The 19248-nt window shown below is 43.4% G+C and overlaps 1 protein-coding gene across 1 annotated transcript in view; it reads right to left on the reverse strand.

Moving 5' to 3' along the window:
- Positions 1–1932: 1932 nt before the first annotated feature.
- The window catches only part of USP34 (ubiquitin specific peptidase 34), a 132353-nt gene continuing 115037 nt past the window's right edge, over positions 1933–19248 (reverse strand). Inside the window, exons 70-80 of the mRNA XM_015425498.1 lie at positions 17902–17980; positions 14674–14800; positions 13705–13812; positions 12011–12115; positions 10864–10988; positions 9918–10041; positions 8680–8759; positions 8044–8184; positions 7363–7509; positions 4525–4684; positions 1933–3033 (exon numbers count right to left, since the gene is read on the reverse strand). Coding sequence (XP_015280984.1) covers positions 2423–3033; positions 4525–4684; positions 7363–7509; positions 8044–8184; positions 8680–8759; positions 9918–10041; positions 10864–10988; positions 12011–12115; positions 13705–13812; positions 14674–14800; positions 17902–17980 — 1807 coding nt within the window. The 3' untranslated portion in view covers positions 1933–2422. The remainder of the gene's footprint in view (positions 3034–4524; positions 4685–7362; positions 7510–8043; positions 8185–8679; positions 8760–9917; positions 10042–10863; positions 10989–12010; positions 12116–13704; positions 13813–14673; positions 14801–17901; positions 17981–19248) is intronic.

Here is a 19248-nt window from a genome sequence, read left to right on the forward strand (position 1 = left end):
TGCTATTTATTCTGTGAAGCAGTTTAGCATTCAAAACTAACCTCAAATTATGATTTCCAAAAAAAACATGATTCATTCAAATAAAGGACATCCTATGATACTGCTCCTTTCTTGAAATACTGAGGAATTGAAAATTAGCAAACAGCTTTTTAGAAGTTTTCAGTGACTGCTTGTCACTGTCTGCTAACTCTCCAGGAGGAGGCTTGGACAGCAGCACAGAACTGGAGAGGTAATCCTGAGGGAGTAGCAGAGTTAGTAAGGCGTTAAGGATATATGCAATACCATAGATCTTTTTTTGTTCTACTTTTGTATTTTACCATGTAATTTCTAAGCAAGGACAGCTGTTCTGGTGCCCGGGGCCCAGGCTGTGCAACCAAGCCACACTAGCCAATGTTACACACCTGCTCCAAATCATGTCTGGGACGGGGGGGGGGGGGGCCTTTGGCCTTACCCCACACGGCTGGTAGCCGAGGTTGCTCCACAGTCCCAGGGCTCAGGCTCCCTGCTGAGCCGCTCCGGGATGCTTCAGCTGTTCCTGGAGTTGCCCCTCTCTTTCTCGCTTTGCAGGGCAGCTCCATTCCTTGGTGGCATCTCTTTGGGGAGGGGGCGATAGCCCTTCCTGCTCCCGTGGCGCCCTGGGGAGAGGGGGCGGGCAGATCCGTCCCTCTCCTGATGATCCTCCCGGGTGCCTAAGGTGATTCTGGTCACCCGGGACCTCCCCTGACGAATGGGAGAAGGGAAAAATTCAAAAGGAAAATAAAATTTTAAAAATGTAAAAAAGGGAATTGCTTTGTTCCCCCCGAGTGTGGCAAATGGCACGGCTGAAAACGGGCTGTGATCCCTCCCATTAGGGATCACAGACAAAGGCTGTTGACCGTGCCTGCCCAGAGGGAGGAGCTTTCCCCAAACACGCAGACTGAACCACTCCAGGACTACTGGAGAAGAACAGTTCTCTCTTGATACTATTCACACTCCTGCCAGCTAAATAAGACCTGGGTTGAGCTTTTGCCCTTCCTCTTTTTGCAGGTGACTGATACCTGGGCTGGGTCAGAGGGTCAAGACTCTTGGGCTAGGGCTTGCACAAGCCATGCCAGTGGAACCCAGCACAAGCTTGGGACATCCTTGCAAGTTATTTCCCGCTGCTAAGACTCTGCTGGCACCTGTTGGGTTGTTGGTATTGTTTACATTATATTTTATGGGGACTTCATTCTGTAAGCCATTTTGAGCTCCCACAGTGGGAAATAAGGGAGACTGTATGTCAAAAAAATCTGTTTTCAGAGAGTCCAAAGGGAAACAGATGTGTATTAGTGTAAAGGTTTCAACAACATAGACTTAGGAACTCTGAGGACCTGTTGACTCCTGCTAGTGATGTTTAAATCAGTATCTCAGGATCAGACCCCAGAGCCTCGCTGGTCACCCTCATTGCAGTGATGCTGGGCCCAAACAAATCATCGGCAAGATCCCACTTCAGTGACCAAGATGAGACTCAAAAGTAAAGTAATTCAAGGGATTCAGGGTTGGAATTTCTTTAATAGGATGGGTTTACTAGGGACTTGCAAGAATATTTGGTAGAGCTGTTACAGAATGCTAAAATGCTTTGTAAAATTCTTCACAAAGAAACAAATGGGCTCCAATCAAAGCAGGAGTCATCAGAGGACTGCGGTGAGCACGTCTGCACCTCTTGTCAGCTTGCATCTCTGTTGAGAAACTGGACCACTGAGGCAACATATATAAAAACGAATGAAAAGTTGTCACAATCAGTTTAATGAAGTGCACAGAATAGCAATCGGTCATGTCAATAAAAATAAAACAATTAATTTTACATCAAGTGTGCTTTATTTCCTCCACAGGTATTCTGTTAAATAAAGCACCATATATATATATTTATATATATATATATATTTATATTTATATTTATACTGTCAGGCCACAGCTAAAGAGGATTCTTTACAGAATCAAATTTCTTGTGGTTGTTTAGTATACAAGTAAACTTAATTTTGATAATAAGAACCACAGCGATTGGAGGCTATCTGCCTCTATTTTAAGGTACAAAACTGGCACAGAGGACACCATATTATACACAGTAAAAATGCCATCAGTTTAAATTACATCATACAGGGCGAGGAGACCCTGATCCTCCCAGACAGCCGTATTAAATGAAAGCCACTACAGTGAACTCTGAATTACATAAAACATATCCATTATCTGATTGCCCTTTAAGAAAGTGTATGGTAGAAGCTAAATCTTTAAATCTGGAGTTCTGCCTGACCAAGAATTAAGCATATAAATTTAATCTTGCCATTCAAGCAGAGCGCACTGGACAAACTGAAGCACAAAACAGAAATAAGCAAAACTTATACAAACAGCATTTATTGAAGGAGGAGGAAAAAAAGACTTTAAAAGCAGACATGCTCCTCTATTGTCAAGAAGCAGCTTGGTTTCCTTTGCCAGATATCCTTGTGACCACGTGAATTGTAGACTCAATGGTCCTGCAGAGGATGTCTAAAATGTCTTGCTGCTGCTGCTGCATGTGACTCAACAGTCCTCTGGAATGGCTGCAGCTAAGCGACAAGCCAGACTCGGGGTCCTGCGAAGCTTGACCTTCACAGTTTTTCAAATCGGTCAGATCAGACAAAACAGCAGAAATAGACGTGGAGGGAAACTCTGTGTCATCATCGCCAATGTTGGAATCCTTGGAACTTGACGGCTCCTTCAGCTCTTTACAATCTTCAAACCGGCTACCTCCTGTCTGCTCCTCCCCATGCTGTGACCGCGAAGCCAACATCATGTCTTCAGAGAATGAAGATGGTACTTCCATCCGGTACTCCTTAATGGAACTGTTTTCAGGGGAAGGCAAGTCCTGCTCAGTGCCTGGATCAATGATCGATGAGTCTCTTGTCTCATTATCTGAGGTGCTTGTTGGTGTCAAGGCCTCTCTAGGTTCAGTTTTCAGATCACTGATGCAGCTGTCCACTGTGTGCTCCTCATCACTGCTAACCCGTCTTCTTTTCACTGGAGTAGCTCCTTCATCATCTGTAAAATAAAAACAGGGTATTCTGAAAGGTATCAGTTTGATTTGCTGTAGGCATCAGTGTTTTTTGAACTTTTCATACCTCAAGCACACATTATTTCTGGATTTAAAAGGCAGGCATGCTTCCCCCCCCCAAGATTCATCCAGCCATATATATTATGTGCTTCTCTCAATTGCAAGTCTTGCTGTTTACTAAAGGAATCTGGCCTAAAGAACCAGCACTGTGCTTTCTGGGCCAGGGTGATACATCTGGGATTCCACCACACCGGTTGGTTATAATGTAGACTATGAAAATGGAATCCAAACGCATGCCTTTCTCATCTGGAATGATTTAATTGCCATTTCTTGGCTGTATGACAGACTCTCCAATAGGCTCAGAGTATAGGATATATTTATCATGGTGGCTAAACTTTTCACTTCTAGAGGGGAATAGCTGCAGCAAAGAAGTCTGATGGTACCTTGAATTCTTAACAAATTTAGTTTAACAAGTTTTAATTCCAACAGCCTTTCACAGACAAGCCTATATTTCAGCCCCTCGCACACTGTATACTGAGGTATCGAAACTGACGTGCTTGTTTCTTTCACATTTAAGATGAACCAGGATGATCTTTTTTTCATTTAAAGAAAAAAAAGCTAAAGGTTGTTTTTAACTGACATCTGAGGAATACCAAAGCCCACTGGACAAAGCACCTGCATGCAATGCTCTAAGCTGTGGAGTCTTGTGAAGAAAAGTTCTATTTTGTGACCCCGTATATACCCCAGAGAGCACTATGGTCGGGGTCCCAAAATCGGCTGACCCTCCCTGGCCGGAGGGAGGCCAAGCTAGCTATCACCAGGGCCGGAGCCTTTTCAGTGGTGGCCCCTACCTGGGGGAACGAGCTCCCAGAGATGTTCAGGGCCCTGTGGGACCTTTTGCAGTTCCACAGGGCCTGTAAGACAGAGCTCTTCTGCCAGGCATTTAATTAGGGGCCGCCACTACCGCAGGCTCTTACTGCAGGCCGTTACAGCAAGCCTGCCCGTGGTCTTAACATCTAACTGATTATGAGCAGAAACAACGTGGAACATCTGGGTAGTGGAAATTTATTCCGGTAATATACCATCTCGATTAATTTAATCAGCCGCCAGCACTTTGTATTTATAATGTTTTATTGTTGGTCAAATATTGTGTATTTTAATGTATTTATGTTTTTATGGAAGCCGCCCTGAGCCCGCTTGCGGGGAGGGCGGGGTACAAGTTTGATAAATAAATAAAACACTAGCATTAAAGCTGTGAGCGAGCAATTTGGCGACTGCATAAATTAGTTTGCTCCAGAGCCATCCTTCCTGAGCTAAGACAAAAACCTGTGAGCTGGAGGCTAAAAAACTGTGAGCTAGCTCACACTAACTCAGCTTAGAGGGACCACTGCCTGCAAGCAACCGAGAGAAGCATTTATTGGCAACTAGGCACGCCAGGGAGACTGAAAGGCCAAGATGCCACTTTGGACAGCACAAACCTTTAGTTTTTCTTTCTTTGGCTTCTTGTTCCTGCAGTGAGTTCTTCTGTTGCTGACAAGTCCTGCATTTGTTGAGCAGTTCTTGCAGAGTTGGAATCAGAGCTGAATTCAACTGCTTTGGGGTGTGCACAGAAAGCAGCAGAGTGAGGGCTCGGAGGTCCTGCCAAGAAAAGCCACAGAATACTTGCTGAAACAGAGAAGGCTCACGCCATGCATGTTACTGAAAAGACCCTCGAGTGTCCCTGCCCCAGGAGAAGTCTCATGATACTAATTTAAAAACAAATAAATAAATAACATCTGACAACAGCACTACAGATAAGATTAGAATTTCAACAGCCAATCCACATGCAAAAGAACCTCAGGAAACAGGAAACCTCCTCAGGAAACAATCCATATACAAAAGAACCTCCTCAGGAAAGCTCCTCCATTAGCATGTTCATAGCCTGGGGAACTCCTGCAAGTGAATGACTCAGCCCTACCCCACCTTCTGGAGTAGATATAAATTACCTGCCTACCATTTTCTTCTCACCTTGATACAGAGAGTACTCCATCTTTCTGTGTTATACTGAGGATGCCAGTCACACCTACTGGTGAAACGCCAGGTCCTACAATGCCAAGACCACGGCCATACAGCCCAGGAAATCTACAACAGCTAAATAACTTTGTCTTTATCCAGAACTGTGACTGAGAACAGTGCCTTTCTGATCACATTAAGGTTTACCATCTTCTGAACAATCGCTTACCTGAAGGTAGCCCTGTTTTTACAGTCCACAATGAGTCCGTTAGGAAATGTTATAGTATTAATTTTCTATTTTAAATACCACATAAAACTTTTATATGGTTGCTTTTGTACCCACCCACTCCCTGCTCTGTTCAACTGCTGTTTGTACATGCCAATAAAGGTGACTGACTGAGAACAGTGGCTGGCCCCATGACATAGATTTCATTACTTGCATGGGGATCAGGACTTTGCAGTCAGAAAACGGCCCAGTTTTACTTTGACAGTATTTATACATTATTGTTGCTAATCATTACCCTGTTAACACGCTGCAGCAAATGCATTCTACCTGCAAGTGCATATATCTGTTTGCAAGAGCCAAAATGCTTTTACTTTATGAATGAAATCAGGGACCAGTATCTGGATAAGTGTGGGGTTTGTATTGCACAATCAGTTGTACATGTGCTGACTGTTACATGTATCTTGTACAAGGATTGTACATGTATTCACTGAACCTTTTGAAGAGGACAAGATGTTCACTGTAATGTGTGAACAGGGCTTGGATCCATCAGTATGTCAAAGCCTTTATTACAGTCATAGACCAGTATAATAGATAACAAATAAGTACAGATAAGGAAGCAATAAAATTCTAAAATATTATAGGATCTAAAATTATAAATAAGAGCTAAAAATTTTAAAATACAGACATGATAAAATCAATATTAAGATCAGAAATTAGATTTAGGCCTATCTGTACTTTATTTCTTTCCTAGTTTGGTATGCCAACCAACCAAATTTGGCAACCATCCTAGTCAGCTTTTGGTTATCCCCTGCCAACATAGTTGACAAAAGTATGCTTCTATTACGACCTGGAAAGGAGTTAACTAAAGGCTTGATCAAAACTTCCCTAATATTTTGATATAAAATACAGTCAAAAATTACATGTTCCAATGTTTCGTCAGTTCCCAAGCCACATATACATCTTTTCCTCTGTGATCTAGTATATCTGGCCTCCATTATGGCTGAGGGTAAGGCGTTGTATCTTAATAAGGTAAAAATTCTTCTATGGTTGCAAATATCTAAATATTTGATGTAAGATCTCAAAGTTATCTTGTTAAAATCCATCAGTAACTTTCTTGCTTCCTCCCTTCTGCTGCAGCCCAAAATGTCCCCTGAAATGCCGCTCCTGGGAGACAAGAGCAGCAGGGGGGAGGGGGACCAGAGACCTACAGCAGAAAGAGAGAATGAGCAACCGCCCCCCCCCCCTTCAGTTCACATAAATCCTGCAGTGGATCCAAACTAATGCATTCTAAGTCATTAAAAAATGTAGTCGTGGAAAAATTCTCCACATATCTCAGCTGAAAGACCATGATGATTGACCAGCACAACCCCAATTTCTCCTACATTTGGTAAAACCTGCATGTCTGCATAAGATTCTGGTCAGTGAGGGATGGTTCTATGAGTTGTACACACATGCACACACACCCCTCCCTCTCTGCACACTACTAAACCACCGGGACAGCCACATATTATAAACCATACTTTAGCGGCCTGTGAAATCACCTGCTCTGAAGAATTCGTCAACATTCAGTGATAGCAGCTAAGCACCACAAGATGAGACTGAAATAAAGTCTCCCAAATAATAAGTAATGACATGAAAAAATATCTTGTGGTCATCTATTAGACAGGTGATTTTTAAAAATTACCAAAAAACCTGACCAGAGGGTGGCCATGACATTTAGACGTTCCTCTGCCATCTATGTCATCCAACTGTGTGCTGGGCAGGGCTGCCCCCACCAGGGTTTAACAACCACTATGCAGTGCCTCACCCCCATGAATCTTTTTTAGATGCCCACACTAGGGACATAACATCAGGCAGAGCAATGAAAAGGATTGAAATTAAAACAGCAGATATTATACTTGTGTTGTATAAACCTGTACATGTTGAACGTGAAATGTTCTACACAATTTTGGCTGCCTGTCTCAGAAAAGATATTGTAAGAAATAGTATAAAGGCAAGTTTCTTTTCGTCTCAGTGACCATTTCAGGGAACATACTAGCGGAGTGCCAAAATGATGAAAGAAAACGACGATTCGTTTTTAGATGGAAAATTAACTTACCCCATTTAAAGTAGAGCTTGCTTTAAAAATTTCAACTCGCTGGTTGGCAAAATCTGATTCTAGGGTCTGATATTGGTTGATCAGATTTGTAACCAAATTATTGATTACTCCAGCACAATTCGCCTCAGAAAACACCTGCCCTTGTACCTGTAGGGGGAGAAAAACAGGATGCTGATTTTCAATACAACTCTGCACCATCTTCCTGTAGCCAAGGCCAGCAAAACCAGGGTGGGTCTTCCAAATACCATGATCCATTTTAATGGGCTAGTGAACTGCACTGGGAACAGCACTGTGCTTATTCACATGCACTCACAAGAGTATGCACATATAGTCTGGCATACAGAATCAGAGGAAGTCAAGAGCTGCAGCCCTCTCCCTACATGCCCTGATAAAACCCACTATACAGCAACTGCCTTTTTATCTGCCACGGTGAGTTCATTACCCGCAGGCCATCAGCAGCCCAGAAGCCTCCCCGCAGCATCCTCCTATAAGGACCCCTGCACTCAGAAGTCCATAATACCATGCAAAGCTTTCCTGGAAGCCCCTTCAAAACACAGTTTGCCCACATGCACTTGATGTCTGTTTAATGGGACACACTGAAAAGCTGAAAGGGGCCATAAGGGCATTGAGGGACGCTGCTGATCTGGTCCTCGGACCAAGACTCCCCGAGATTCCTCATACCTTGAGAAGGAAATGTGTTAAGAAGGTGTACACAATGTTGTTGTTGAGAAAGGTCCTCTCATCCATTAGAATGCATTTGATGTACTCTGCAAACACAGGATCTTCACATAGGAGCTTGATGCAGTTCTTTGACATGGCGGACTGAAAAGAAGAAAGCAAGGCTTCGGAATGAATATCACATTTTGGTGACTGCTGGAGACATTGACCGCAATCCAGCCAGCACTGCTGCTAGGCAACACTCAGGTGTTCCAGTCCCCCCCCCCCCCAGAGAAAGGAATCACTACGGTATAAAGTTGTAGCCATTCTGGAAACCCACTACATCAGCACTAAACCTTTCCACAGAGCCAGAAGTACACACTGCTCCCAAAGCTGCATTGCTTAAGATGAGAGGACCAAGCAACCAGCAATTGGGGGGGGGGGGGGCAGGAGTAACACATCTGAATGGGGATCCCTGTCTGGCCTCTACATAGAGAATGGTGGTTGACAAAAGCTGCCACCACTGTGTGGCTCACACATCTGTTTTTGTAGCTGTGTACCTCCCCCATAGGGTACAGGGAGGAAGAAATCCCATTTTTCTGTTATAATCTGTACTGCTGTTTTCATTAAAGCAAATATTCTGGTTTTTTCCTCATTTACCTGAGTTTGGCAAAGCTCAGTCCAAAGTTTGGGAAACAAAGCTAGATGAAGAGGCAAACCTTCATAAGCAACAAGGACACCTACAATGTAAGAAAAAAAGATACACAGTTTTTTTCCATCTTAGAGTGGCATCCCCTCCCCCAATTTTAAATATAAAATTATACAACTAAGAGGAGGGATGGCTGTTCACTGTTATTCTAAATCATGCTAAAAGCCCTGACGTCATCAGCCAGCCGACAAGAATACAGCCGTCAGAACACGACTGATCCAGCCCGCAGATGAAGCCTCCGGCCAGCTACAAGTATGTGTAATTAAAATACTGTATGTTGTCTTCCCTATCCCTCACGAATATTGTTAGTCCAAATGTCATGAGTATCTGTAAATCGTTCTGAGCCCGCAGGTGTGTGGGAAAAAGCGATCAATAAATCAAACATTAAAAAAAAAGCTTATATAATTGAGCTCTTTAAAAATAAGGCACCTGTACCTATAATAATAGCAGGATTAAAATGCCTCACAACATTGTTTTATAAACCACTTTCAGATCCAACATGATTTTTATCACAATACCACTAGGTTATTTATTTGACCTAGGGTGCATTTGCAGCTACGCTCTCAAAAATTAGCACTTCACTAACAATAACTCACTTCAGTTCTACTTGAATTGATATCTCAGTCTACTTCCCAAAGAGCTCACTGCATGGACACTACAAAGTACTTTACTGCTGAAATAAACTGATGCTGTATGGAATTGACTTACATTTGTTACTGTAAATCAGAATTGTTATGGACCGCTATTCCCATTTAGTTCTCTAAATCTCATTTTTAAAAATTCAGCTGGCACTACTAGTGGATTGCGTGCTGCTGTGCTTGGCCCCCAACCAATCTCTGTTTCTAAAGCGGATCACAAAGAGGCTTTCAGTGGGATGTAACTTTTCGGGGCCAAAAGAGATGCCTGCTTCCTTCACTGCTACAAATGCACCAAGTTTTGGCAAGAGGTTCAAAATCCAGAGGACCAGAATTCAAGAGTGGCAGTAACATAGGACAGGCTGGTTTTCTTTTGCTCCAAAGACAGAGTGGCAGCCTCTACTACTATGCTGAGGTTCATGGGAGCTTAAATAAAGCCACATTCAGGCATTAACAGCAGGAGCTGTCTCAGCTTAAATGGTTCCCACCAAACGCCCTTTCCTAAGGCAGAGGTCTTTCAGACAAGGCTCTAAGCTACATCTCCATATACTCACTCATCTTTACTAAGGTCTCCGTGAATTTCTCACAGTTGATGGCAACACGGCACAGCAGATGGATGAACTGGTGATACGAGAAGAAGTAATCTAGCAGCATACGGTCATAAACATCATCTTTGCCCTGAAGATTTAAGGAAACTGTTGACTGAGATTGCTTGAAATAAATCAGGCAACAGACCTAAAAGCGCTCTCAAAAGGCGTGACTGCCAATGTAAAGTATTACACACAGGAAACCAGCTGGTACAAAAACTGCTTTTTTTAAAAAAATGCCTTACTAAACATTACAGTCTGGGTATAAGCTTTCGTGCACATGCCCAGAATGAAACTTTGTTGGTCTTAAAGGTGTCACCGGACTGAAAATTTGTTTTATTGCTTCACACCAACATGGCTGCCCACTTGAATCTAATCATTACAACTGTATATAATAAGACAATAACTGGCTTCAAGAGGAGCCCGTTCTGGGGCAGTAGAGCAATGGGCTCTGTCTGCTTTAATCTTTCTTGTAGTCTCTGCATTAACTAAACAGCGCCTGGCTTCAAGAAATGTTTAAGACCTGAATGAAAGAAGTTTTGTATTTATTGTTCTACTGTATCCCCCCCCCAACCCTTTAAAAGTCTTTAAAAATCACTCAGTTTTGTTCCCCTCCTCTTCTAAGACATGAAACACACGTTTTGAAGCTCATGGGAAGAGGGGTGGGTGGGAGAGGTGACCTGGAGCACAGAGCAGGGTGGCGAGGAAGAGAGTTTCTGAACCTGTAGAGAGCAACTCCAAATAGTCCTCCTCCTCCTCCTCCTCTTAAGCACACAAGCAGCAACAAAAACTGGGACTTTGTTATATGCACAAATGCATCAAAATGCACATCTTTCTCCTCTCAACTTTCAGGGCACAATTCATACGACATCAAGAAAAACCCAGCCAAGAAGCCAAAGGTGCTCCAACGTACCTTGCTGGCTTCAACCATTGTAGGCAAGAGGCACATGTTGAGTTCAGGGCGCGGTGGGCGGATATTACTTTTACCTCCTATCAATTTCAGGTTTTCACGGCATGGGAAGTAAGGGCCAAGGGACACTGTGATGGAAATCAGAACAAAGCAGGCAGTTGCCAAATGGACACACACAGTACAGTATTCTAAAAGAGGCAACCAAGCAAAATGCCATACATATTAGTAATGAAATAAAAATACTAGACTGTTGATGGTATAAATTAGCAATTATCATAAATAAACCATTCAGCTGTTCTTCCCCAACTAGACTCAGAACTCTTGTTTTGGTCAGGCTGGTGGAAGAGGCTGCAGCAGAAAATGGCAAGTGGGGAAGCCCCCCCCCCCCGGCCAATTGCATTTCCCTTTCCAGGGGCCACTTCTAAGTTCTGCAAATGAGGGACTGTGTGCAGCTGAATTTTCACCAATAACTCAGTGCCTGTAAAATCTACCTGCCCCAAGGGCAACTGTTTCTGAAATCCACTTTCCCCATTGCTACCATTAACCCCAGAACTGTCATCTTGCACGCTCACCCGCCCTCCACCCTGTTGTGCCACTGTCCCTTCTCTTTTCATCACCCTACTTCTACAGAAACTCTCCTTAAATCCTCCTCCAGCCTAACTCAAATACGTCAGTAACTGCACTGGATTCCAACACTGCTTTCTAATATTATCACTTCTACCTCTTAATGGCCTTGCCCTCTGCCTAATGATGGGTCTGAACTATGAATATGCTTCCTGGAGTGGCCATGGCTCAGCAACGGTGACCTAAAAGCATTAAGACACCCATGACCATGAATAATCATGTGGTTTCTGCTCATCTTCTCCCCACACCCTTCCTGTGCTGCAAAGATTCTTTTACCATAACTGTACCTGTTTCTTTTTCTCCAAAAAGTAACCACTAGCTTTGAGGGATGCTGGGAGCCACAAAACAACTTAAACTGGCCACACTCTTTGATGGCCACAAGAAGAAACCCCCTTCCTACTTTCTGCCTCAAAATAAATATGAAAGCTCAAAGCAATTTTTCTGCATTCTTTAAAGTGCTAGGCACGTAACCTGAGCTACAGGTACAAACGGTATCAACAGATTTTAATCGTCTGAAAATACATACTTGGGATGTTGCTGTGGTGGTATGTGCAGTGGTTGTGCTGCAGAAATGGAACCAAAGTATGCAGGAAGTCGTGAGGACTTAAAAGCACCAGCTCCTTGAGGACATCTACAAAGACAACACTTAGCTTGGTATTTTTCCCAGGGACGGGACAGTGTTTGTAAACTCTACACCCTGTATAAATTACACAGACTGCACATACTTGCATAATTGCTCTCACTCTACATGTGTCATTCTTCGTAGCTTACTACTTTACAATATTAATTCTAGTTACTCTAATCAAAAGGAAAACCAAGGAGATATGCAGGATACTAAAGTTGTGCCCCCACACACTGTAAATTAAGTTCAGCCATCCCCTCTGGCTCTTTGAGATTTCAGCACACAGCAGCAAGCATTATCTCTGCATCCCACTATGGCTAGAAAGTTGCTTCTGAAGCAAAGCGAAAGCAGAATTCTGTATGCTTTATGCACTCCTAAGGAGTAACAGCATGCATTTGTCAGCTGTATGAGACTGTTTCCCAATTTCCTTTCCCAACTGCAGCTCCTGGTGCTGTGTTGGAGGCTGTTCAGGAAGGATCCCTCCCCCCACACATACTTTTTAGAAAGAAAGCAGGGCAGACAGCCTCCTGGACACATCGTAGACATTACAAGTGGTTCTTGGGGCAGAGATGTAAAATTTCCGGAAATTTTGAAGCTCGGAAAAAAAACCCAGTTTTTTCCCCGATTTACCCCGGGGAAAAACGGAAATTTTCGGAAAAATTGAAAAAAAAAGTTGCTACATTAGCACTTTTTTCTTTCCCAGACTGAAAGTCATTCTGTTACTTTAGGAACATAAAATATGAATTTGGACATTTTAACTTGGTATGAAATTACAACTAGCATATTAAAAATATAGTGTATCCAAAGAATTATTACAAACAGAATAACCCACCCACATGCAAAAACAAAACTGAAACCTTTTTCTTTTCTTGTGACAATAGCACCTCATAAAGGAAGAAATGCATCTTGTTCTTGTATTGGAGAGTTCAATTTGTAACCTAGGACTTGCTTGTCCTCAGTGCACAGAAATTAGATCAATCTGATACCATATTTTTTTTTAGAAATGATTTGGAAAACATTTGAACACCTTGTCTTAAAATATTTTATTCATCATGTTAAAATAAAACATTCCATAATCATTTTTTTTCTTTTCTTTTTTCAATTTTTCAAAAAAACCCAAAAAAGGCTTCAGGAAAAAAATGGAAAAAACCTTTTTTCCAAATTTTTCCAGTTTTTTCCCGGGCCTTCACATCTCTAGGCACAGCAAGTTACAGATGTAGGACTTATGGCTAGACCTTTGTCTGAGCTCAGTCGCTCCCTGTGCTTGTGCAATGAGAGCCTGCTCAAACACACCCCACCCCCCAGCCGCCAACTGATCACAGGGAGAGAAAAGAAAGACGGGCTGAGCTTGGGGAAAGTGGTGTGAGGACCACGCTCACGAACAGCCCTTATTATCCGGGATCGTCCTAGGGAGTATGCAGGGCTGTGACCATTCCTAGTTTTCTCCAGGCAGAGTATCAGTCCCATCTCCCTACCTCCAACTCATTTTTGTGCCTTTAACGCACAGTCACTAAGCTTAGAAAATAAAATGATTAATATAAGGCCTCCTTAAACATTTCAGGTCAGCAGCCCCTTGGGGACAGCCTAATGCGTCTTACCTATACATGCGTTTCTAAGCTCTGGTGGACTGTATGAATTTAGCAAAGTTAACAGCTTATGGGCAAATTCTATTCGCTCCTGCCACTGGATCAGCGCTTGTTTCACATCTGCAAATATAAATCATACCATCATTATTTAATTTTTTGTGGGTATTTTGTGTGTGTGTGTGTATGTGTGCTTGCATGCCTGGAAGTCATGGCGACTTCTGGCAACACCATCATTATTTTATTTATTATTTAGAAAATTTGTACACTGCTTCTCCAGACCTGCTTGAGGCAGTTCACATTAAAACATTATTATTACCAACATTAACACAGAGTTTCTCAGCAAATCCCCAACAGGATTTAAGTAGGCCTGAAACAAAGCAGAAAATAATCTCATCCTGCCTATTTCATAAAACGCATCTTCAATGAAAGTCGGAGTAAAAGATTATGCACACCCTGTAACCATTACATTTATTTATTAAAAGTGTTTGCCAACTGCCCTTCTCTTGCAGTTTCCTAGCCTGCATTACAGCCAAGTCTCAGTGCAGACAACAGTATTTTCCTAGGGCCACTTCACAACTAAAATTTTTCAGGTGTACACTAAACTGCAAAATGTGAATGTGGCAAACAGGCATATAAAGACCCCTTAATCATTCAGGCACTTTCTTCTGGCTTTGGCGGCAGCTGCCTTCTGAGGACAAACTTTGTGGCAAACCTGGCTTTGTTGTTCTATAATGTGAGCATCAGCCCTTTGGCATTAATCTTTACAGAGCTGTAAAAGTAGGTTACTAATCATTTTATGGTGGAGAAAATATGCCAAGCCACAGCAACCTGCCCATGACCACTCAAGAGGTATCAGAATTGACCTGGGATTTGAAATCAAGTTCTCCCTTCTTCCTGCTACCCAGGTACTTATAAAACATGAAGAATCCCACTGGTGCACCATATAAATTACTAATCCTCCACCATGTAAAACGAACAAACCTTTTCTTTGTAGATATGGCCGGGTAGACTTGAGAACAGAGAGGAATATGGAGAGAAGCTCCACTAGGTCTCCAGTTACATGACAAGCTGTGGCTTCATGGTACATCATGTGCAATGTGTTGAAAGACTGCCAAAATTTTCAAAAAAAGAAAAACAGTGAAATGATGTACCAACATTTCAAAAAATCAGTCTCTATAAATATCACATGCATTTACTTTATTCCAGGGGTGGCCATTTACTTTATTCCAGGGGTTGCTTCATGTAAGAGTCACACAGACGAAATGTCAGATGCTTGAGAGCTGCAAGGTGACTTCGGAGGAAGAGGTGGGAATGGGGGAGTGGCCTGAAAGTGACATCACAGGAAGGGGTGGGGTTTTGGTGCAAGATGTAACATCATCAGCAGGAATAGCCCTGAACAGCAGGGCCAAGGTCACTAGATGGCCTGTATGACCCCTTCCAACTCTATGACTCTATGACTTATTTATTTCTATACTGCCTCCTTGGAGTCCTACCTAAGAATTTAAAAGGGGAATAATGACCATTTCCACTGCTTCCTCTACCCCCAGTAGACCCCACCACTGTGCCATTCTTTGCACTAGAAGACTCAGACATGTCCCTGGTCTCCAGCAAGCCAGCTGCCGCCTCCTCCTCCTCCTCCTCCTCAGCCTTTCCTGTATTCAAAGTAGCATAGGCAGACAACTGGCCTGAGAAGAAAGACGGTTAAGGAAACCTTACCCTTCCAGTCAAGAAGCCTAAGAGCTTCTTTTTTTTTAATGCACCTGCATAGTTCCTTAATTATGTTTTACAACATGCCTTTGTAAGAAGGTGGCTAGAAAGTAAAATCAACCTATGAGTTTCAAGTATCTAATAAGGGCTTTGAGTCAGGGATGGATGCTTATCTTTTTGTATATCCTTCCACAAGGCAAAGTTTTGTTGTTTCTATTGTTTTAATAAAAGACCTACATTTTAACTACAAAAAGACTCCAGTGATATGCCACAGTGCATTAAACAATGGGTTCATAATAGCTGTCCATCAGCCACAATTAGTCTAAATATTAGCTTAAAATAATTAGCACCCTGCTTAATATCTCAAGGATGTGCTGGGGGTAGCCATGCCAGTTTATTTTGTATGCCGCTTGCAAAGGTAAACCTCTTTTTCACTAGTTAGCATCTCTTCCTCCACAGAAGCAACAGTAGAAAAACCCCAGAGACTGAAAGAGGGAACTGAATTCATATTTTTTTTCCCAAAAAAAAGGTGATTTTCACATTGAAAAATAAAGGTAAAATTTCACAAGCAGGCAATTTCAGATATGTAATGTTACAGAAAACATCCCGCAGATAAGGTAGTGTCTACTTGTAATAGAACAACTTTTCACATACATGGATCAGAAAACGACATCTCATAATTTAAAACCTCATGTAAGCACAGCTGGGAGAAAATGCTTCAACTATCAGTACCCCAGTCATTTCAAACTACAAGGAAACCAGCTGGCATCCTTAACAAGCTTGATTGATACCTTTAAAAATGCCCAATAAAAGTGCAATAATGAGGGCTTCAGAAAAGTACTCCTGGGTTTGACCAGAGATCCATGAAATCCAGCATCCTGTTTCATAAAAAGAAATAAACGAACAGGGCACAGGGACCAAGCCCTTCTCCTGATGTTGCCTTCCAACACTGGGATCCAGAGGTTGACTGCCTCTGAATACGGAGGCTCTCCTGAGTCAATGTATCTAGTAGCCACTAATGGATCCTCCCCTCCAGGGATCTGTCTGACCGCCTTGGAAAGCTATTTGACCATCACTACCTCCACTAGGGTTGCCAATCTCCAGTTGGGGTCTGGAGTCCATCTGAAGGATTCTGCAGCATAACGCTCTCCTAAGGTCCCTGACCTCCCCAGGCTCCTGCGGCTCCTACCAGCCACTCCACCGGACCCCAACTCTTTGCTCTTCTCCCTTGAAGCCCTTCCCCTTTTGCTCCCCTTCGCTGTTCTTTTCTACCTGCAGAGAGAGGGGCTGTTTCTGCTGCTTCCCAGCCTCCTTCATTAGGGGCAGAGAGAAGGAGATTTTCTTGGCTTAGAAATATGGTGGCGCAGTGAAGGGATGTGGGGGGGAGGTGCATTTTGGCGATAGGGCTGGTTTGATGTGTGTTCATGCAGTAGGACTGTTTTGCCTTGCCTGCTTTTTTCTCACTTGCTGTTCGCCTCCCACCCCCACCCCCCATTAGAGAACAAGCCAGCTCCAGCAGTCTGCAATGGACCTGACAACTTTTCGAGTTAAAGAGGAGGGAGGAAGGGGAAGGAGGAGGAAATGTGGGAGCCAGAGAGCAGAGCGAGGCAGCTGAGGCATGGATTATTTTAGGGGAGCAAAACACACACAGACACACATTTTAAGAAATAACCCAACCCAAATATCCCAACTGCATCTTTCACTGTGGACTTTCCAACCACTCCAACCATTAAGCTTAGAACATCTTCCATGCCCCCCAGCTGCAGTTTTCACAAGGTTTCTGCTCACCCCCCACAACCCTTCACTCTAATGAGGACAGTGTTTGCATAAAGCACATGCTGAGGTGTGGGGGGGTGTTCCCTCACACTTCCAGTGGACAGAAGACCCATTAACCATTTACTTGCTGATTGTAATGTAGAGATTTTGCATAGGAACCTGGGAAGTTCATAGGGCAGTAAGGCAAGAAGTTATTTGCAAGCCTCCCAGTCAGCGTGGGGGGTCCAAAGCCTTTGCAAGCGCCGCCAGCAGAATCAGGGAAGGGCTTTGTCTACTCTACTGCCTCAAAATACTCCCCCCCCCCGAACCTACTTTTCCTCTGCAAACAGCCACGGCTCCAAAGAAGAAGATGCCAACCTTGCAAGACAAATGGGGCTTACCCTTCCGGTTCCCAACAGCGGCAGCGACAAGAAGAGGCAGCACATGCTACCCCCAGCTTGTCCTGGCCCAACTGAGGGCTACTGGGAGCTGGAGGCAGGGCTTAGCTGCCAGTGAGCAGGCCCTGGCTGCCCACCCACCCAACTCTTGGAAAGAAAAGAGAAAAGAGAGAACCCCTCAGCTTTCAAAGCAGGAGGGAGATGCCAGGGTGGTGGTGGCAAGACTCGGGAGCTGCAGGAGAGGGCTCCAAGGACTGCATGCACTCCAGAGGCGCAGTTTAGCCACCCCTGCCTTATTCTGTGACACATCACCAGCAATGAAGTGAAAAAAAAAAGTTAATATCCTTACCTCTGTCATCAAAATTAAGCCTCTATTAAACACAACAAGAAGCCGATCTTCATCAGTTTCTAATAATATTCGGAAGGCACTAAGGGAAAAACAGGGTTTTTTAAAAAGTCCCATTCAGAATGAATAGGAAAACTGAGAGGAATAACAGAATGGGCATCAATTAGGGAAGGGGCCACAACTGAGTGACAGAAGCACATGTGTTGCAAGCCGAAGGTCATAGATTCTGTCTTGGTATCTCGAATAAAGAGATTTTTGGGTAACGGGTGTTATTGATACAGGCTTCCCTCTGTTCCACCCAGGAACGCTGCTGCCAAAGTAGGTAATACTGGGGTAAATGGCCCAAGATCTAAAGCAGGGGTGTCGAACTCATTTCTTATGAGGGCTGGATCTGACATAAATTGGACTTTGTCGGGCTGGGCCACGTGTGTCATAAAATATAATGCCAGGTAGCAGAGATATAAACTTGGACACACGTGGCCCAGCTCGCCAAAGTCCAATTTACATCAAATTTACTCATAAGAAATGAGTTCGACACCAGTTTCATATGGTCACATAAGGAAATGCCAAAATAAAAGTAACTTCCCCAGCATTTAAAAATATGCAAAAAAGCATTACTATAGAATTGTGAATCAGTAAAGCACTATTTCAGAATCATCACTTCAAAGATCAAATTACAACATAATTTACATCTTTCTTACCCCAGAGACACTCTTGGCCTGATTTAAACATGGTGCCAGAAGGCAAAAATAGTCTCCTATGGGACTCTGCAATCAAACAGCATCTTGCATAAACTGTGCTGCCACCTGTGCAAAGCAGCTACGTGTGCTCTGTTTGCATTCTGTAGATGTAGCCCTTATGGATATTGCACTGGCATGCTAATGAAGCCCCTTGACCTGAGCTGCAGCACAGCTTTAACAAGACCCTGATTGTGAGCAAAGTCGTGCCAGGAAGCTCTTTGCCCTGCCAGCTGTATGTTTCAGTGGGGGCTTTGCCTCTTTCCTTGAAGTGGGTCAGGCCATGGCAGCAGGTTTAAGAGGAGAGGGTGGGAATGGATCTCATGGCTGTGCATATCACAGAGACTCTAATGGATAAGGAAGGTAAGGCAGACAGTCCCAAATGCATATCCCTAAATGGAAGGGACATTCAGGGCAACTATTGCCAGTCTGCGCTGAGAGCTGTTAGAGCAACCTCAGCACCCTTTATAACAACTCCCACCCTCCAATACATTTTTTTGGGGTGTATGGAGAACATATTCCAAGATTTTTATAAATCAGGGGGGGGGGTCACTTTTTGGTATCTCATACTGCAAGAACTATAATTGTCACCATAGCTAGGATTAGCTTTCTA

The sequence above is a fragment of the Gekko japonicus genome, unplaced genomic scaffold (genome assembly GCF_001447785.1).
Source record: "Gekko japonicus isolate JY-2015 unplaced genomic scaffold, Gekko_japonicus_V1.1 scaffold480, whole genome shotgun sequence".
Classification (NCBI taxonomy): domain Eukaryota; kingdom Metazoa; phylum Chordata; class Lepidosauria; order Squamata; family Gekkonidae; genus Gekko; species Gekko japonicus.